Here is a 22,559-nt window from a genome sequence, read left to right on the forward strand (position 1 = left end):
ACCATTTCCTTTATTAAATGCTTTTTCTTCTGGAGAAGAATATGTAAAAGCTCATGTAATATCACTCATTTGTTGATAAACTGGGCTGCCATGGCAGTCATTTCACAGGAAATCTCTGCTACTAATGGTCCCACAGGAATCTCTACTAACATATTCATACGTGATTGGGCAAAGAGAAGGAACATTGAGATAACAGTATTTGAAGCAATTAGATAATTTAGGAAAATCAGATAAAATGCTGCACATAAAGGTTTTCTAAAAGGTTTCAAAATGCTGAATGACTGGATAGTAAAATGGTGGGTGGAATTGTATATCAGTATGTACAAAGTAATTCATACTAGAAAAAGTAATTTAATTACAGCAATGGATTCTGTTAGTACTGAGCTGAAGAAATTGTGCTGTCATTGTAAATATATCTCATGTAAAACAGTCCAGTTCTCAGAAGTGACCAGAAGTCCCAAGGGATGTTAGTAACTATGGGAAAAGGAGGTAAAAGCAGAACAGAAAAAAATCTTTATGCTGTTGTACAGTCATTGTCCACATCTTGAATGCTGTATGCGTTTTTAGTTTCTGTTCCACATGACGAACTAAAATAAGAAAAATACAGTGTACTGCAACAAGATATTGGATTGGCTTTCCTATATGGAGGAGCTTGGCAAGATAAATAAATAAATAATCTGGGAATATATTTTGATATGTTATGATTACACAGCCATGAAAAGCATCAAGAAGTTAATAGGTAGAATGAAATTGAAATAAATGAGGACTTAATGTGATAAGGCACTTCCTGTAGCTCTCAGGCAGTCTATGAGATGTTAGTCACTGGAAGCTGTAACTGCATTAAATTAGCAATTACTATAGAGTGGCTATTACTATAGAGTTATAGTCTATTACTATAGAGTTAGCCACCGCTGAACACATAGTGCTGGGCTTCTGGTATTACCTGGCCAGGCCATTGTTACATTCTTAACAGTATTTCATGGAAGAAAGGTTTATCATTAGCATTAAACCTGATGATCTAGATTCAGCCTTAGCTCAGAAAGTCTGTAAACTACAATCTGCTAGAAGCTTGCAGCATACAGTCCTCTCTAAACATCAGTTGCTGGTCATTGTCAAAGCCAGAATGTAAGACAACACAAAACTCAGGTGTAAAATCCAGAATGGCTGCTTTTGTTTTGTGCACCATTTCCTTTCCAACTTTGCAACTTCATTTCCTAATCATTTTACCATCAGTTTATACCCACTATTCAAAAAAAGCAGAATACTGCCAGTGAAAGGAAGAATATATACATCTATCTTGCATATAATCATTCTAAACTATGTAATGAGATTCTGTGAAAATCAGAATGTTATCACAGAGATGGCAGTGGAATTCACAAGGAAATATTTCAGTAAATACTCAAAAACAAAGAAACAACAAAACAAAACAATACATTCTTAGTTAACAGTTAAAAACAGTCAAATAGTTTAGATAAACCATTAATTAATTCTACTTCATACTTACCAAACATTGAGAATAATTTTTTGACTTAATGTCAGGAGTTTTCTTGATGGAAATTTTGGTCTGTAGCGCTTTTAAAAGAAAATCATTTTTAGCATTCAGTATTAAGAAAAAGTAGCAACAGTAACTCAACATGGCTCAGATGATAATGCTTCTAAATTTATACTTATATTGGAAATGTCATATTTCATGTATAAATACCTTTATTGATTTTTCACTTCATTTGTTTCTTTCTTAGAACACTGTTTCTAAGGAATGATGCTGTTGTAATGCTCATTTGTTAATGCTTTTGTGGAAAACATTTAAATGTGCTTATAAATTAGAATTCTGTGGAAAAACACTTCAGTCTTTCTGTTACTGGATTACAGTTTGAAGAGGTTATTTCAGGTGATAGAGACTTGGTTAGTATTTTTCCAAATGAATCTGCCTAAAATAGTAAAATCATTAATATTTTGATTCAGAAAGCAAGTAAGTATATTAAGAATATGCTTAGGACTTTTTCCAAATAGGATGCCTTACTAAATCAATGCTACGGTACTTATCTCCAGAACTTTTCAAGGAAAACCAAACAAATTGCCATTTCTTCAGGTAGATACTGCTTTTCTGATGAACAGATCACAGGTTCACAGCCTTCATTGTGTCCTAGTATATAGTTGTAAAGAACTCGTATGATGAGTGTTCATGTTTTTTTGCTGGTTTGTTTTTTGGTGTTTTTTTTTTGGGGGGGGGGGGGGATAAAAAAAAAAAAAAGGTTCATGTATGTAACACTTAAGGAAGAGGGAAATTTTGACAGAAGGAATGAGACAACTGGTTTTCAACCGGTGAGCATTCCAGTAAGTCTGAAGTACGGTAAGGTGAATTGCTAAGTTTGTTCCTCTCACTAGATAATAGATATTATGAATAGAACAGTTCAACATTATTAAAAATAAGTGCTACTGACTTCAGTGGAAATCTGATCAGATTGTATTTCTCAGTTTGGTGTGATTAAAAGAACCAAGCTGCATAGGGAAAGCTTGACTACCTCTTGTTCAAAGAGGGCAAAAAAAAGTTACCAAACTGCAATTTTGCTTAAATTAAAATGATTCAGGATAAATCCCTGACAAGCAATTATTTTACTCCTTGAGCGTAAAGATCTATGAGATTTGATATAGACAATAATGAGAAGTACATGTGCAGAGAGCTTTTGTCCTTCTATATGTAGTGCTGTAATGTAGAAATAGAGTTCTCTGCATATTTGTGTAAATACAAGTTTGCAGAACTTGGTTTCTGAGCCATCTGTGGCATTTTGATTTCCAGTTCTTTATTTCACCTGCAGAAAATATTGTGTAAGTATGTATTAGCTTTAGCTGTATAACTGTTTCAAAACGGTATGTTACTTTATCATTGCTTCACTTCTCTGCAGTCATCATTACATAAGTTCAACTTTGATGAAGTCTAGTAAGCACTTAGCTACAATATTGTTCTTCATTAATGGTATAAGAATGGTAATTCATTTTTCAATGTACTTTACTGAAGAGCTAACAGTGTTAAAAACATCTACCCAGAGCAGTTTCTTATATTAAAAACATACCATATCTAGCACATTTTGCATCTGTGTCTATTAAAATGCATGAAACATCTATCATAACATTTTAAGCACTCAGCTTATTACTGGAACCACATAACTGCTTCCTTATTATGTCTTCGTGACAATGACTTTAACAAATTATATTCAGGTAGTTGTTAAAATTTCCATCTAAGCACAATTCTCTTTTGAATGACATGTCAAGAGGTTAACTTATGCTCCCTTACAGCTGATTTCTAGGCCTCAATCCTTCAGACAAGTCACTTCAAAGGAGTTATGACTCTGTTGAGTTGAGACATCAAGATAAAGTTGGCTTTCTGAAATTCAGTCCCTTTTGGGAACTGTGCAAAGAATTTTGCAGCAGTTATTTGTCTAGGCAGTACTGAAGCAACAAGACACAAGATGAAGACCAAGACGTGGAATGAGGAAAAAGCTATTAAAGAAAAAAGGGAGCTCTGGATAATGTAGCTTATACTAATTTTTTGGTATTATTGCTCATTCACTTTGCATTCTGTGAGATTTTCCTCAGAGGAGTGAAGTGCATGTATGTAAAGATATCACTTAATTAGTTAGAAGTTCCTCTCTGTCTCTGCACCTTAAGACTTTTCTTAAAAATAGTAAAATCTATCTGGAAAAGAAAGACCAAATAGGTAAGTCAACAATTCCATCTTTCACTCATATTCCATAAACTGTTTATGGATGACCTGTGGAAATCAGATCAGCAATGGAGAATAACAAGAACAGAGAGTATGTTAACAACATCTAAGGAATTCTAGTTTTACCGAAATATAAGAACTATAGCTGAAAGTATATGTGAAGATTACCTGCTGAATTTTTGTCATGCTTACCATTATACTATGACTGTCTGTGCATTTTTACTATGTAAAATTACAGCAACTTTGAAAGGAATTTCTTAGAAGGGAACAATGCAGATATGTACACCACAGGCTATCAGAGGAAGAACTTTCCTTGCATCTCCAGTTAACATTTTGCAGATGACAAATGATACTTAGGAAGCCTGTTGACAAGCTAATCAGCTATGAGTAAGAACAACACTAGCTAGAAAAGACTGGTGTGGATTCTTGATTTCATAAAATGACATAAATCAAGATACAAAGCGCACTTTAAGAAACTGTAAGTAGGAACTTCTGTCAAGAAATTGACCTTTTTTTTTTCTTTCAATACCAAAACTGTTATTTACTGACACTGAGCACAATTCTTAAGAGAAAACAAATGGCAAAAAACATTTGAGATATTCTCTCAACATTGAAGTCAATTTCATCTAATTAATTTTAAAAGTCATTGTGTTCTTGAGCTTTAGTTTCATACTACAATGCAAGAGACAGAACAAACAACAGCCTGGAGATAAAGATAGCAAAAAAAATGCTTGACTGTATATATTGTTATTCTCAAAATTTGCAAGTGAACAGTGAGAAAGTAAAACCAAACCTCATTACTGCAGGTGTCACAGTTGCCTACAGCTTCAGTTGGTCACCTTAAATATATATCTGGGAAAATGACAGAAACAGCTGAAATGTAGCATGAAAAGCTTGATATAGAATGCTGCTTACTGTTACCAGAAAAAAAAAAAAGCCTCATTTGCAGAAAAGAAACACACTTTGGTCTTCTGGGTAACAAAGCTGGAAGAGTTGCTGTAAATTTACCTTTAATAAAATGCCATATTAAATATATGCAAGTTGTCTCAAGCAGTCTCAAACATAAGTGATGTCTGAGACAGTTCCATACTTTTGTTCCCAACAAAATCTTTATTGGAATAAGTATCTAGTATTTTTAAAAATTGTATTTTAGGCTCAAGAATACTGAAAAAGTATGTCCAAAAATTCCAGTTTGCATAGGGAATAGTATTCATGTTGGTTTCCTACAGGTAAGGAACATCAGACCTGACTTCTCTCAACTGAAAGAAATGTTTAAAGAACATATACAATATCACCACAATTATACATTGACAAAAATGTGTGTTCTTTTTTCTTTGAAAGAAAGATTCAAAGAGCTATTGTTTACCCTTTTGATAATACTGGAGCATTTATATCTTAAGATACATACACAATTTATATGTTCCTGCTACTGCCAGTATACTGAGTGCTCTTCCCTGTGTCCCATATCATCAAGAACATTAAGAATCTTAATCCTGGACACAGTCTTGTGCAGCCAGAATGGAGGTTCTTCAAAAGCTGAAAAGGTCTAAATGCAAACAATCGTGAACTCACTGCACTCATAACTGTAGTGAGGACACTACAAGGATCATACTCAGAGCTTAAAATGACATGACATAGTAATGAAGAAATACACAAATCAGCAAAAGTGTTTTTGTGAATATTTTATGATATAGTTTAGGAATGTACAGGATAAGAAGCCTAAATCTTGTATGTCTTCTGTTGTTTAAGCTGGAAAAATCAGAGAACAATTCCATACCCATCAAAGTCAATGGAGGCTGCTCTTTATAGAACAGAGATCGCTCTCTGTATTCATACATTTGTAATTCCTGAAAATAATCTAAAATGTTCATTTGAGTGTTCCTTGCTTTAATCCTGTCTATGTCCAAGATTAAGCATCCAAGAATAAGCAGTCTCAAGAAATCGTTTTTAATCCATGATGATTATAAAAATATTTTAAAACACTTAAGACATAAGTAACAATTGTAAATCTTTAAGCATATTCTCTTTACACTTAAATAGGCAAAATGCTATAATTTAGTATTTTCATTAAAAAGAAAAAATATATATATGAATGTGAGATTTAGATGTTACATAGCTTATAACATCTGTGCCTTGGGATGAAGACACCTGTAAATTAAGAGGAACTTATTCTTAAAATGAAGTCACAGTCCAATTTTTTTTCCTTTGCGTGCCAACTAGTTACCAATCTGCTTATTCTTAACACAATGTTCAATATGTAATGATAAAATGAAATTGTGTGTTTTTTTTTTCTTTTCTCTTATGTTCATTTTTGCCTAAACATAAAGGTAATGTTTTTATAAAAAAGGTAAATCATCGAGAAGCATACTTAAATTGTACTTATCTTTAAAATGTACTTTAGAGTTTTGACAGTCACGGCTTGATATAAATGGGCACAGTCAATATCAAAGTCAGAAAGCCTATGTGATCAAAGCTTTTCCCACTTCTTCCCATTTGTCAGTTATAACCTCACCAAAGTACACCATATATTCCAAGTCTCTCAGAAAAAAAAAAAAAAAAGAAAAAAAAAGGGTGCTAACATTTTCTTCAAAAAACATTGTGAGTTAGGTTATTTTTCCTTCACTGTGTTTAAATGGAAAGAAAGAGGGCAGACCTAGTAGGAGGAAACAGTAGCAAAGGACCTTCAGACTCATATCAGGTTCCTCCACCATGAGGGTATGCTTAGAGATCTATTGCTAATATTATTCATTAGCCTTCATAAAGCAGAAAATAAACTTATATTGGGATCTTTTCCCCCCTCAAAAACCCATATCTCACAAATCAGAGTAACAAATGAAACTCTGTTAGTCACACAAATAATGAATATTGGACATTCAAGTCATTTCAGAACAATAGTAATAATAAAATAAATTGAATTCCATTGTTGGTTAAAATTGATGTTTCTTGTTAGTCTTAATACTATTTTACACAGCAGTTTCCAAGTCAGTACTATCATAATTTAATCATATTCATGTTCTAGGAGGGAACACAATAAACACAGATAACTTCAGATAAATTAGACAGAATTCTCTACCAGTTTTACAAAGTTTTTTATTATATAGGAATTGAAGGGAATTTTTAATTGAAACCAAATTCCAGTATTAGAAAGTTTTCTATAATTAAAACATTCTGTATATGCATAGGGAAATTTTTATATTATAGGTTTATTAAAATTTGCCACTTCATTCTTCCTCGTGCAATATGCTAGCTTACACAGGATCATCCTTAAAACCAAAACCAAAACAAAACCAAAACCAAATAAAAATGGTTATCAAGATAATTTGATTTATTCAGTGTTTCTGTATGTCTAGGTAAATTGTTGCAGTGATTCTGTCTATGTATTTCAGATCCCTCCTCTCCTTAGTGGCCAGACTTTGTCTGGTTTCTCTTACTGACAGGTTTCAGTGTTAAAAACTCCAGGCTCAGCTCACGTGGTGTTCTGGGAACTGGGGAGCTGGATGAGAAAATGGGGTAGCAGGCTTGTGAAATGAAATGGCTGTTTTCCTAATGCACTGTAGCTTGGGTGAAATGAAGCTGAAGATTTTGATTTGAAGGTGTTTTAAGTGTTAAGTGCACCTTATTTTGTCAAAACAAAAAGCTTAAACATATTCAGATTAATATTTTAGTGGCAATGTCAAAACTACTGCAAAAAATAAACTAAGGTTTACTAAAAGCCACACAAGTAGTGTGTGGAAGTGAATCTGCTGATTCACAAGTCAGAGTCCTAATGTTTGGGTGCACTTAAAAAAATTTAGCATAATTTAAGGCAGGTTATTACCTTATGGTTTGTTTGTAATGCTGACCTTTTTATTTTTTATTTTTTTATTTTTTATTTTTTTTACCTACAGTAAATACAACACAAATAATCTTGAATTGAAGCCTACTTTAAATTTGCAGTTATTTAGCATAGAATTGCTGTGTGTTGCACTTGCCTTATGTACAGAAAAGTCAATTGTCATGCTCAAGATAATTTCTGAAAATTTGCCTGAAAGTGTTCAGCAGTAGAATGAAAAAGCAAGAATCAAGATCATTGACTTTGGTGTACTTTTGTTCAGGTGGATTCATAAAACCTACAGTACCTGTAGCATGTTTTGTCTGATAGTTATGATCCTTAGGGAATGGTACAAAGAGAAGCTAAATCCATAGATTTAGCTGTCTTCTGTTTTTTAGCTGTTAAAAGATAATTCTATTTCATTATTTCCAAGAAGAAGGAAAATCACCTGTTCTTAGGGCTGTTTGTGTTTCACTTACTTAGACATGGCTTACAAAATTAAAATTAAAATGCAGCTGATTCCTAGCAATAAATATTTTAAATAATGGAATGAGTAGAGAAATGTCTCTGAGCTAGGTTAGGCATTTCATAATGTAATAACAAACCAGGTTTATCCTCTCATATACTCTTGAGTTCATGTAGCTGTGACTGCAATTTCAAAACCATCTTTTCAAAAAATATGGCTATAATAACATATACCCAGTTATTAACAAGCCAAGCACACTTCAGATTTTCAGTGTCTTCTGTGTATACTTTTATGTAACAGGGAAGTCTAGATGCCAAGACTTACAGCTCAGAAGTTTACTGCTTTCTGGAGAAAAAAAAAAAAATCACCATAATTTTTTTCTCCATGTAGGTGAAATTAAGTGTTGGTTCTAGTTCTGTTTGTAGTGAATGGGTTTTCACAAGACAGTGGTTTACCATCAGCACCTTTCTCAGCAGGCACCAAGAAATCTTATGTTTAATCAAATAGGTCTGCATGTGTTCTGTCTTCCTTACTTGATCCACTGACTGTGTAAACACTTGTGTCAACAACAGTTAATATCTCACAGCTCTGAAGACATTAATGGATGGGTATGTCCCCTATCACAGCCCGAGTTAAAAACTTGCCTTAGGCAGAAGATAGACAAGGCTGGGAGAGAGGAGATGCTTAGCAGTTCAGATTGTCAGCAGGGAAAGGAAGTTCATAGAAAATACAGAAAAGTGACAGGCAAATGCCCTCAGACCTGGTTATGGTATTTCATTCATTGATTTGTTGTTTTATACATGTTTCTGTGCATTATTTTACCCCAGTGCGTACACTACGTATGCTGGCTTTCCTTACTACAGAACATTAAATGTAGTCAGCGTGTAGTTTAGTCATTTAAAGAAATCCAACAGAACTTTCAAAAGTACCTTGTTTAGCTTTCTGCATTTCTACATGAGTGCATGTACAGAAACAGATTTAATATTATATTTCAGTTTCTCAGGATAATATGGGAAAACCTAATCTACAAAAGGAACGAAGGCTAATGAACAATATTAGCAACTCTAATCTGCTGTTTTGATTTACAGAATGTCAGGTTTAGTTTTCAAAACTAAAAATAACACCCTAAAAATACATTACCTAAATTGCCAAAGGCAATTTTGCCTATAATAAATCTATTGTGGGATGGAACATTGTGAGCAAGCAGAGCAGATATGTTTTGCTTGATGTGATTCAGTGAATGTACTGTTCTTGTGCAGGTATCTGTTTGACTCTGTTAGGAAGAAGATACACTTGACAGAACTCCTTTGGCCTGAGATAAGACTTTCTCAAGTTAATTTGTCAATTAGTTTTAAATGATAAACTGATATACATCACTGATTTTTAAAAGGCAACTAAATTTTTCTGTTAGTAAGAAACATGCATAGTCAAGCAATTTCTGAATGATAAATCTAGATGCAGTCATTTAAAATACAGTTGATTCACTGTAATAATTGATTTTTTAAATTAAGGTTTGCAAATGGGTGGGTCACAAGATCAGAATCATTTCTGCAGCCAACCACTATAGAAACGAGAATGAAGATTAAGAGACTTTCCCCGATTTGTCTGTGTTTCTGCATCTGGTTCTGGAGGAACCCTTTCTGAATACTCTCCATGCTGCAGACTTAGCCACTTACTCTCTCAAATTTCAAAGGGAAAATGCCACCTGAAATTGATTGTGGTATTATGAATAGTTGTCCATTAGCAAACTAGGCTGAAACCATCGACTTTGCTTTACTGACCAATGAAGAGTTACTATCGGTTTTCCTGTAACTGACTTGGGTTCAGTAGGTTAGTATAGCATTTCCTGACTCATCCCATATCCTTTCCAAGTCTCTTTTTACTTAGTTTTGCTTTTGATATTTCACTTTTGATACCTACTTTTGATCACAGAATTTAATGCTTCAATCAAGTCTGGGTGGCATTTTGTTACATGCCTCCCTAGTGGGGTATGGCATTGTGGGAGCCAATAATACCGTCTTGGTTCAAACAAATAGTTTTGGATGTGTTTTTGTACAATGCCAAAAGCTGGTATCTCATTTCAAAGTGACCGGTTTGGTTTAGGATGTTCTGTTCAAACAGTTGATTAAATGTTCTCCAAACTTGAGTATAATAGGATAAAAGTCTATAAAAGAAAAAGTGTATGTGTCACTATTAATTAACAGGCCTATTTGATTTCAGCAAATTTTCAGTTCTTGGACTAGGCTGGACAGGCTACCCATAGGCTAGTACATAGAACAGGAATCTCCACAGGATATTTAGAGTATTTAGCCCATTGAAAAATTATGTTTATCTTTTGAAGGTTCATACTTCTTTCCATTAACTGTTAAAAGGAACAAAACCAGTTAGGTTCTAGATGAGGTGCCAAAACCAAAGTGAGTTGAACTAGGATCTTATAATCCTCTTCACTGGGCCTCAGTAAGGATATAATTTAGGGTGTTTGAAGCTTTACATTTTAATGTCCTGATTCATAATGAATTGCATCATCAAGATTTGTTCCTCTCTTGGCTGGCCACACATTCTGTATTTTCCCATGGGGGGCAAAAAAAAAAAAAAGATGGGTGTGCAAGCAATTATGTGCTTTTAGATGGATGTGCTGGTTTTACTGCCAGGATGGACTGTGAACAAATGTGGGAGGCATAGAAGTGCCTATATTTGTTTATTTGGTACTATCCAGTCACTCTAGGGATGCATAAAATCTTGTAGTTATTTAAGCCCTTAACACAGAAAGAGATGAACGTATATATTGATAATAAAATTTTATTTAAGCAAGAGGAGATAGTGGATTTATGTAGGTTACAACATGTCTGTGAAAGGAAAAGTTTAAGACATGATTAAGGTATTGGTATTTGAATCAGTAACTCAAAAAAGTGAGTGAGTGCTGGGTACATAAAGCAAATGGACTGTGTCCTATCAAGAAAGAGAGAAATGAGTTCCAGGGGAAGGACAGCATGGGAAATACATTCAGATTGGAGAGACTTAAGGTCAGAAGGGTAGTATCAATCCACAGAAAACGCAGGAAAAAAATCCATTGGGATTTTTTTTTTTTAATAAGGACTCTTGGGTTTCTTCCTATGGGAGACATTTAATGTTTTGTGGTTTTGTTTGTTTGTTTTTTAAACCCCCTGCACATACACATGCACACACACACACTACATGGTATTACGCCAATTCTTATTTAAATATACTAGCACTTTCTGCTGGTGTGATCTTACTGAGGTAAATGGAATCAGATGAGTGTAGTTATAATAAGACTGAAGAGTCAATCCTTTAGTGGATTTAAATTTATAGTAAATTCACTATAAACTAGAGCACTATAAAGCAGGACAAAAGAAGAGTCTGAACTATTATGATCTGAATAATATTGTGATCTAAATTAAAATTCAGGCCAATATATTTGAAAGTCACTGAGGAAAAATACTAATTTAAACTGTTTGAGGTAGCCAATGTCATCTAATAAGATATATAAAGAATTTCCTACTGCAGTCCTTTCACCCTTGTATGGTATCAAGGGATTTCCATGTATGTTTGTGACTGGATGTGTTTAAGCTTTTAGAAAAGTTTGTCCTAAATATAGTGCTCACAAGCACATTTACTACATTGATATGCAAAAGCATATTCTTGGCCAGGAAGCAGCCCAAGCCCTACATTTTCTACAGGATTGGTGAACACCTGTTTTTCCCTATCCACCTCTTCAACCTCAATGGGAAACAATGCTAATTTGCAGAGATGTGGCAGGTGTATATATACAATATCTAGACACTAGGTCTTACTATTTTGTGGTTCCATGTATTCTTTCTGACAAAGAGGAAATCTCTCTTCTGTCTTAGAGGACAGCTTCAGGAAAGGAACCCTCTTTTCCATACAAAGTATCAGGTTTCTACAAGGCCAAGAATGCTTTCAGTGCATTGCTTCCATCATGTGTTATACTCAGTTTCATCCCTGTCATCCTATTTCCCTTTAATTCCAGCTCTGGATTGCATTCACTGTAAATGAAGGCAATTCACACAGGCTATTCTCACATGATTTTTAACTCAGAGGGCAACTACAAAAGGAAATAGACCGATACCTGGGAAAACATACATTTAATATTACAGCAAAAAGGGTTTACAAGTCCCTAACCATTAAAAGGTAATAGATGTATTTGACTGTATGAATGTGAGCAACTCAGTTGGATTTGATATTCGTATACACTGAGGCTCCTTTACATGAATAAGACACTATAGGAGGTTGTTAATGTGAGAGCAAATTAGAATTGCATATGCTTTTAGGTCTCTTTAGAGAACCATGTGAAATAAGGATTATTAAGCAGTCCAGCTCCTACAAAGTAGAAAAAAAAAATGAGTTGGAACAAAAAATGAAGAAGGATTAACATATTTAAAATAACAGTAAACGATCTGTTTCTACACAGGCCTATTCTCTCTAACCAAGATTTTTTCCGATGACATTAATTATTTTCGGTAAGTCCCTCTCTTGTCTTCCACGTGTAGTTAGAAACCCCTTCCTTTGCTACCTTTGAAAACCCCAATAAAATGTAGAATAATAGAAATTTCTTAAAGAGAATTATTCACTGCATCTATATCACTGTATTAATAAAGAACAATATTTACTTAAGTTTTATTCAAAACTGTCCTTTCTCTTGTCAAAGAAAGTTAATATAGAAGGAACAGAATAATTCAGGTAGTTGACACAAGTGAGTACACATGAATCTCTTTCTGCTGTGTTTGCATACTTCCCCTACTCTTGTGTAAATACAGAGGATTAATCAGAGAGAGAAGGCAACGTGGTATCAGTAGAACCTTGCTGTCTTTGTCTCTGCTGTCTTGCTGTCTCTGTTTGTCTCAGTTGTGACTGATTGGTTCAGTGCTTGGTCAATCTTTGATTCATATCAGAGATAGTTCTCAGTCAGCATTTCTCTGTCTCTTTCTCTTCTTGGTCAATAGTGCAAAGGATGATTTCCATAATCATTTTATTGACCATACTTCAGTTGGTGTGAGTACATTTTACCACATATAAAATTATATTTGCTACAAAAGTGCTTGTTGAACTGCTTACAAAAATAGATTACAAGAAAAAGTAAATGAGATGAAAAAGGAAAGTATAATTTGGTGGTCAGTTCATATTAGAAGGAACTGAATACGAATATTAAAGAGTCATCTAGACAATAAGGTAATAGATAATCTTCTGAGAATCCAAATTAAAAAACGTAGGCAGATGTAGATAAAGAAAAACTTGACATATACACATGCACATTTACTGCTTATACCTTTCACCCAAACTATTTTTAATGAAGGAACAAAATGCAGTATTGAATATCCATGCTGAAATTTTCCTTCTGGCGACAGTAATCCCATTTCTTAAAGGCTTGTTCATGACTGTAAAATGTATAACTAAATCCACGTTGACTGTGCCCATTTATGACAACCTGATTCATTTATTTTACATATATAATACATTTATACAGTTAAATAGACAGTAGAAGTGTTTTAAAATAGTAGCTCTATATTTTGAAAATTGCTTATACTTGGTAATTTTCTTGCTTGATAATGACTTTTGGTGAGTTTTGCCCAGCCAGTTTCTTTCTCTCTCTCTCTGTGAGGTTCACATGTAAACTGATTTAAAGATTGCATAATGACTGTTTGGCATATCCTACAGGCAAAGGTCCAGAAACCCTTTTTGCTGGCTATAACCTCAATGATAATGAGTGGCACACAGTGCGTGTGGTTCGTCGAGGAAAAAGTTTAAAGTTAATGGTGGATGACCAGCAGGCCATGACAGGTAGTATGACATTGTGACTTCCTGTTACTTGAGGGGGGGGTTGTGGACGGAACACACAAAACAAAAAATGACAGAAGTAAAATGCCTATATCTGAAAGCAACAGACACTTTCTTTACTTGGGTAAGATCCACAATGTGCATCTTGAAATAGTACTACTACAAGTGCATTTATTACACTTGACATTAATATTACTGTAACACTGCTATTGAAATTAAGAAAACCTTCATGCTGACTTAAATGAATATTTTTATACAGTAATTGGAGAGAAGTCATTTGATACATCACTAATGAAAAGGCAAGTAAAATGCTTTTGCTGATGTACTAAGTTTAAACTAGGACTAAACTCTAAGCCGTTGATGTAAGAGGGAATTTCAAAAACATTTGAAGGATATTTTGTCACATTTTCAAGTCTTGCATCATGTTTTTCTTGAACACTAGAACGGTAGTTTTGGTGTGAGAATAAAAATGGTATGAATGCTAGCAGATGTTACAAATACATTCCTATGATGTCTCAAAAAGGATAATAGAGAATATTTTTTTTCTGCTAAATATTTCTTACATGTGTATTGTTAATAGGAACAGGCCTAGTTCTAGTCTTGATTTCTTGCACAGTACATTGAGCCTAATTTTGTTTTAGCTATTTAGTATTTTCCTTTGTTTTTATGTTTAAATAGCTTCTATCTTTTGTTTTAGGCTTTGTTAAGATGGTAACAATTTTAATGTTTTTTTAAAAGGAAAGCACGTCCTGTAGTCCTTTTTCACTCCAACTGAACACTCAATACCATGTCACTGGTAGAAGAATAATTACGAAGGTATTCCTGGAGCTGCAAAAATATTTCTAGGATCATATATTACCAATAGATCTTCCAAATGTGAAGCAAAGATTTAGTCTGTGTATGTGATGATACTTTGGGTCATTGTCCCAAGAAAGCTGATGGCCTAAATCTGTTATTTTCTTGTCATGAAAATATATATATAGTACGTGAGGAATTAGATCAAAAATATCATCTTCCTGCTGCCTCAGCTCGTGACTGAAATATTAAAGTTACTTTTGGGACTCTTTCTAGTTAGAGGAAGCTCTTTAGAACTGAAGAAAATACAGTCTTTAAAACCAAATTTGTATTTCCTCTGCTCCTTATGGCAGAGTTTACATTAAAACACAGTACAGGTTACAAAGTCATCAAGAAGGATTGGTTTTGCCTTTGGGATGAGTCCAAACTGCTTAATAGAGCCGTAGAAATCTAAGATATATATGAAGGAATAAAATGAAAATGAGCGTTTTCTGTCATGTATAATGTAGCCAATGAAGTAATAAGCAAGGAATGCAGGACTCCACTATTTTTCAGTCCTTCTAAATTGTGGATAACTCTATTTACAATCAGATGTCATGATTGCAGCAAAGAAATGTTAAAGCCAGTGAGTTTTTTCACTTCAGTTGCCTCTTAATCCAGGGAAGGTATTGTCTGTCCATCCAGCTTCTTGTACAACACTTGTATCCACTCCAGATGTCAGTACATGTATCAGAAATTGTGCTGTTAACTCAAAATAATTCTCAGATCTTCAAGCTGGAAGTTGCCTACATATGCATAATCCACAGATTTTGATTTTTCTTCACCCAAAGGGAGAAAGTTGTCCCAGTACTTTGGAGGGAAAAAATCTTCCAAAACTCCCTTCTGGAAGCTGTGTGGCCATTCTGTGGCCTCCTCCATCTGTGAGGAGGAAACTGGTGTGAGAGAAAGAGCTATAGGAAACTTGAAACTCTGATAACAAGGGAAATCTGCTGTTAATCCCAGTAATATTACATTTTCTTTATGGAGCATTTCTGTTGCCATATAGAAACAGCTGTTTTTTTAGAACATAACAAAATTTTCACCAACTTAAATTTTTACTCCCATCTTTGGTAGACAGTCAAATGTACACAATGCAATTGTATAAAAAAAAATGGAGTTGCTCCCCATAATTTCAGTTTCCCCTGCATTACGAAAAAAAAAAAAAAAGGAAAAGAGAAAAAAAGAAAAAACACCACAGGTCAAGAAAGCTTAAGCTGGAAGGGAAGCCATTAAGTAGTTCAGCCTGAGTTTCCATGTTTTTAAATGTTATAAAATATCACCTATTCATCCACTTATTGAACACTCTTACTTACCTTTGATAAATGCATAATTTATGCATGGGTAAACAATCTTTCAGAATCATAACCAGCTTTCATCGGAAGTCATGCAGATAGTTTTGAAAATTTTGCTCAGAGTAGAAGAGTTTAAATACTTGCAGTGCATTTTTTTATTTCCTAGAAATCTGTAGAGAATAAAAGACGAATGAAAGAGATTGCTACAGTTGTATGTTAGAAAGGATACCTAGCTTATGATTATGACAAGACATTCACTAGGCCTTTTGTATGATGTTCCATAACATTACAACAGGTAATGTATTTTGTGCACCAACCTGGCAAGTTTAAACAACAACAGCAACACAGCCATACACAAAACAACCCAGCTTGTGAGAACAAAGTGGAGTTTCTTTCTTCGTTGTTGTAGCTGCAAATACTGTGGAGCATTATGTGAAGTCTCAAGTCCCGTTAGCAACTTTGTACAACTAAAATGTTAGGAGGAGATTTGGGATGTGAGCCCAGATTTCTAGAACATTTTTTATTACTGTGCTGGAGAAAGAAATACATTTAAGCTAGTGAATGTACAGAGGATACAGAGCTACAGGCCAAAGCTTAGTGGATTTTTGCCATGGCATTTACGCAATGCCTTCTGAAGTGATATAAGACTGGAATATATAATGTTCCTTCTCTAAAAGACGAACTTCATCTCTCTCTGGCTGTGATCTAATATAAAACTCTTGGTCTTGTGGAAAGTTGTGGATCTGGCATTTTTCAAGACATCTCCCTGGCTGGTCATTGCAAGGAAGAACCCACCTTCACTAATATATGAGGGAACAAACATATTTAGAACTGATGTTTGGAAACAAGGCCACCAACAAGGCTGTCCTTGGGGATTAAGAAGCTTCTTGCACTGCTCAGCCTGTATGACTACTGACTGCAGATGCTGATGGTGTTTAGTGGTATCAGTGAAGTCATATTTTACAAGGAATGCATCCTGCTTGAAAAAAAAATTATCATAAATTATAAGCTTTTTTTTTGGGGGGGGGGGGGGGGTTGTGAAAGGTATTAAGGTATTATTCACTGTAACTTTAGTGATATATGTATTCCTATCTCAGTGCTGTGACTGAACCAGTTTGTGACTCCATGTCACTGGGCAAAACCCAAGTATATTCATCTTGCCCTAATACTTGTCCTGTTCGTGCACATATACACAGACACTTGCTTATAAAAGCTATGAAAGTCTGAGCCTGCTGCAGGCATATCCAGCCCAAGTCAGAGCTCACTCTCTTCTCTTGAAGTCGTACATTCAGGAAAGAACAGAGGGAACTTAGTCTTCAACACTTTGCACTGCAACTGAAAGAATATTATAAAGCAGCTTTATGCCAGTATTTGTTCCAGCTTGCTGTTAACCCTCTTTGTACTACATGAGAGCCACAGAACTCCTAAGGAACAGGTAAAGCTAGCCCATAGTTTATAAAAGGTAGATTAAGTTGTAAAATTGATTTATAATGAAAGGAATTTTGTCATCAGACCTGTACAATGTGATGATGAATTTTCTTTGTACTGTCCCGACTCTTTAAAATGAGCCTGGAGAAATAAATCTATGTTCTGTTAGAAAAGGGAGCTCTCCGGTGGACAAAATTTTGGTCTGCTGGATAAGTTATTTAATAACTAGCTTAAATACTGAACTGTATACAGTGTGCCCTGGCAGCATTGATGCTTTCCTTCAGGCTAGCTATACAGTCAGCAAATTTTAGACTTTGGCTATGCACAACAAGGAAGGACCCAAGTGTCATTGTCAGGCTTGCTTGTGTTCTCCTCTCTGATGTAATCGAATCCCTTGCTATTTTCAGGATTACAAAAGACACTGGCATATACCTTACTGCAGGCTTTCAGCTTTGTTCATCTCTTGGGTTGTGACTGCCTTCACCCATGTTTGTCCCCATGATAAAAAGCTTTCAAGGAAGGTTCTATCTACCCTTGCAGGACAGGGATTTTCAGGACTGTTTAAACAAGAATCCTTCCTTCTTCCTGCCAAATCATGCCCTTTTAAGCAAAACACATGCAGAAACACCCCTCTGACTCCTACACTGTTTTGTGAAAATCTAGCATTGTAGTTTTAGCTCTTAGATTCATCCTTGTATGCTTAATGTTGTGTTAATTAATTGTTCTTGCTTATAGTAAAATCAAATATCTGATTAATTGTAGCCAATGTGTGGAGTTTTATTGGCAGTTGTATATACTGTGGTACTGGTCTTCAGTTTAGAAAGCTTGCTTTTGGCCTTATCCAAACAGAAAAAACTTGGTGAAGAGATTCCGAGATGTTTAACAGTAGTTTGAATGAATTTAGAAAAATCTTCTTCAGAGTCAAGGATTGGCCTGAACATTCTGAAAAGTGTGAATTTTTTGCAGACGCTTAATAATGTGATGTGTTTTTTGACTTCCCATTTCAAATGCTAACATGTATTTTCTTGTTACTGTTTGAAGGTCAAATGGCTGGTGATCACACACGGCTGGAATTCCACAACATAGAAACAGGAATAATAACTGAACGGCGCTACCTGTCTTCTGTGCCTTCTAATTTCATTGGGCATCTGCAGAGCCTTACATTTAATGGCATGGCATACATTGATTTATGTAAAAATGGAGACATCGATTATTGTGAGCTAAATGCAAGATTTGGGTTCAGAAACATCATAGCAGACCCCGTAACCTTTAAAACAAAAGCAAGTTATGTTGCATTGGCCACGCTACAAGCATATACCTCTATGCACCTTTTTTTCCAGTTCAAAACAACCTCTCTGGATGGATTGATACTTTATAACAGCGGTGATGGAAATGATTTCATTGTGGTTGAATTAGTAAAAGGGTATGTATGGATGACTTTAATGATAAAAAGAGTCTAGACAAAGTATATAGTCAGGAGAAAGACATGGGAAAGTTTAGGATACAAATCTTTATCTGACTGGGTATATCTGATGGATGAATGTTTCCTCATGTTAAACTTCATATGAGTTTTTCTTTCAGATAAAGATAGATGCATGAAAAATATGAAATTAAATAATACGTATAACTTCTATAATATTTACCCCAAAGAAGCATTAGATGATAGCCTTCCTCTTGTTCTCTATGTATGTATGTACGTATGTGTTGGTACAAGGAATTCTCATCATTTTCCAGAAACTTGGGAGTTCATCTCAATTCATGTAAATGAACAGTGATTTCTCTGAATTGAGGTTGCTTGCCCATTTGACATTCAGTGTTATCTTCCTGTTTTATCAGGAAGATAACTTCCTGTTTTTCCTGTTCTACTGAGAAGTACAAGGAAATAGAAATATAAGACATATTAATTAATTAGTGCCCCCTTGATATGTAAAGAAAAGGAAACTTCCATTTTTTTCCTCTTTTCCCAGCTATTTACACTATGTGTTTGACTTGGGAAATGGTGCAAATCTCATCAAAGGAAGTTCTAATAAACCTCTGAATGACAACCAGTGGCATAATGTGATGATATCAAGGGATACCAACAATCTCCACACTGTAAAGATTGACACAAAAATCACAACACAGAGCACAGCAGGAGCCAGAAATTTAGATCTGAAAAGTAAGTACAGTAATTCCTGTATAAACTACAGTGAGGATCATTACAGAATAATAACCTGAACAAGTCATGCATGTATTGTAATACCAGATAAAATATTAAATTTGAAAATAATTTGTATTTTCACACAAGATGAAATTTTGTTAGCCTGACAATGCCAATTCAGTAGTAGTTCTGCACAGGTAGGTTCAACTTTAAATGTAGAAAATCTAATAACACAGAGTGGACAAATACCATACCAAAAGATGACTGAGGGAATGAAGGAGCTCTTAAAAACCTTGACTTTATGTGAACATAAGTTACGTAAGTGGCATGCAGAAACCGCAGCTCAAGCTGTACAATATAACTAAAAAGGCTTTGAAGAATTGATGACTTCTGTGTAAGAGGTTTTGGGAATATTTTGTCCTGGTTCCCATTGTTAATTATTCCACACAAAACTTACCTTTCATTGGGAAACTAAATGTGATGCAGTATTTTTATATAATAAAATATGTGATAGGTAAAGCAATCTTACGTGGCAGTCCTCTAAAGAAATTGTCAGTTATAAATACAAGTTGCTCCATGTATTAAACTATATACTATATACATATACTCACTTAAATATCTATTGTAATTTCAATTGCAGGATGTGATAAACTGTTTTGTAGATTTAAAACTACATTTTATAGGTCCAGATAGATTCTTAAGTTCCATTTTGATAAACCAAACTCATATATGTATTTTAAAACAAGTAATAGTAATTAATTGTCAGGATGGGCTTCTGAAGAGCTCATTTCCATCAGAGGAAAACATAATTTTGAAATGATGTATAAGTATACTTTTTAAATACTGCCTACTTAATCAAACATAAGAAAAAACATTCTGGTCACATGAAAAAAAAATATATTTTAACATGCTTTATAAAAGTTCTTGTTAGGAAAACCAAAATTTTCTAACAGTCGAAGAAAATTTAATATTTCAAAAGCTGGAATGTTCAAAGTAGACATTAATATTCCATCAAGAGCTTGTTCCTTGCTGAATTTTCTTTTATCTACCTCTGAGTCACAGATAATGAGCTAACCTTAGTAATTATTCTGGATTTTTTGATATTTTACATGTTTGCTTCACTTGAAATTGCTATTAAGATTGTTAGGAAAACTGTATCTTGATATGTCATAGTCTTCAGTAAGAGCCTTTTTATCAGAAATGCTTGGTTATAAATTAAAGCTTTTTGGATGGCTCATGCTCCATTCTCAAAATTGTACTTGAAAATTGTGCCACGTTCTTTCTCATTTTTGCCTTCCTGTAAACACAGTCGATGTTTCTTGAGGCAGTGTGATACTTCAGAGAGATTTTTGATACTGTAGAGAAAGTGTACGCCTTATTTCTTCCCCATTTTTTGCAACGTTAAGTACTGTTTCTGTTTATACATATGCACTGTATTTTTTTCAGTATATTAATTAGACATAAGTGGAAAAAATAATCCTGATTAGAACTGATAAGTAAGGTACCACAGCCATTTTATTCTATATCTTTTTCAAACTGAAGTTATGTGTTGGTATGTTGCTTTGCTTTGCTTAAAAGTTTGTACAATGTGCTTAATAAAGACACTAGAGGGCACTGTTATTTCATGAAATGTGCTGCTTTGTGCCTTGCCTTCACAGAGCCAGCTCACCAGCTAGGATAACCTACAAAATCTGACATTCCTTTGTTTTCTTCACTTTGAAAATTCTACTTTTGCTTTACCCTTTTGAAGTAAAACTGTATTCATAGCTGGTGCATTTTCTAACCTTGAATTCCAGTTGAAAAAAACAACAACAACAACAACAACAACAAAAAACAAACAAACTGAAGAGCATGAAAAAACACAGTGAGAATTGAAGTGAGGAAGGTGAATTGTATTAGATGCTGATTTTCTGTAATTCACCACCCAGGAAATACGGCTAGTAAAAGAATAACAAACCTGACATTTTCAAACAGTGATATATAGTAAGCATCTTCCTCAAACTGGGCTAGCATACATAGGTCCTCAACCTCTGTCTTTTAATAGTGGTATGTTTCATTTTACTTTTTTAATGTATTCTATTATATTTTGTGCAGTCAGCTTCTTTAAATATGTCACAGCATTTATCATGAGAACTTTGGTTGTTTTTCTGGAGGGAGTTCAAACATGCATTTTAGCCAGCAGGCTAGAAAGGAGAAAAAAATACCTTTCATTATTGTTTCTTCTTCTTCTGCATTCAGTTGAAATGCTTTCCTGTAGCTTTTTCTTTTTTTCTATTTTATGTCATTTTTTCTTATGGTGACATATCTCTGTTATGCTGTAAACACTTACTCCATACACTTGACTTTACCAACAAGAGCAGACATTGTTAATTGATTGTCCTGTATTATTTTAGCACTAGCAACAAATAAAAATTAAAATTTTACTTCCTGCTAGTGATATCAATCATTCTGTTTAACTAAAGTTAGTATTAGGTGAAAAAAATATATATATATAAATGTGTACAGGCAATACAGAATATCTGCATCCTTTCTCAGTAATTGGAAAGTTACCAGATTTCAAATGCTGAAATCCAAGATAATCCTGGAAAGAATAATCACATAAATGCCGTATATATATATATATACATATATATATATACATATATACAGTGAATTCAGTGGAAAGACAGATTGTGTTGTAGAGCTTGCACAGGATGCCAGTTGTCTGGGAAAGCAGACAGTTGTCTTAAAAGCATGTGAGAAAATTTCCACTATACATTTCTTTCTGGGTGTGCGATTTGGCTATTTAACATACAAAGTCAATTATTACAGAGATGCGTTTCCTTCATAACATCTGACACAATTTCAGTGGACTGATCTTGAGTACTTGTGGAAACACATGCACTACATTCTCCAGCTTAATTACTGCAGTTATTTGATAGATAAATGATAAATTAGAGACAAATAAATAAAAGAGTGAAAATAGTTCTGTGTTTGGATTCCAAGAACCGTGTTGTTTTTCTGAGCAGAGAAAATTAGCAAAATGTACTCAGGTGCAGTTCCAGCAGATAACC

General features: G+C 34.3%; 1 protein-coding gene across 32 annotated transcripts in view; it reads left to right on the forward strand.

The window, feature by feature from the left end:
* The window catches only part of NRXN1 (neurexin 1), a 725,132-nt gene that overhangs the window by 325,093 nt on the left and 377,480 nt on the right, over positions 1–22,559 (forward strand). For all 32 annotated transcript variants that reach the window (XM_080583915.1, XM_080583904.1, XM_080583905.1 and 29 more), the window contains 3 exons: positions 13,693–13,815; positions 18,408–18,789; positions 19,334–19,524. In XM_080583915.1, coding sequence (XP_080440041.1) covers positions 13,693–13,815; positions 18,408–18,789; positions 19,334–19,524 — 696 coding nt within the window. The remainder of the gene's footprint in view (positions 1–13,692; positions 13,816–18,407; positions 18,790–19,333; positions 19,525–22,559) is intronic.

The sequence above is a fragment of the Anser brachyrhynchus genome (genome assembly GCF_964034855.1).
Source record: "Anser brachyrhynchus genome assembly, chromosome: 3".
In the NCBI taxonomy this organism is placed as follows: domain Eukaryota; kingdom Metazoa; phylum Chordata; class Aves; order Anseriformes; family Anatidae; genus Anser; species Anser brachyrhynchus.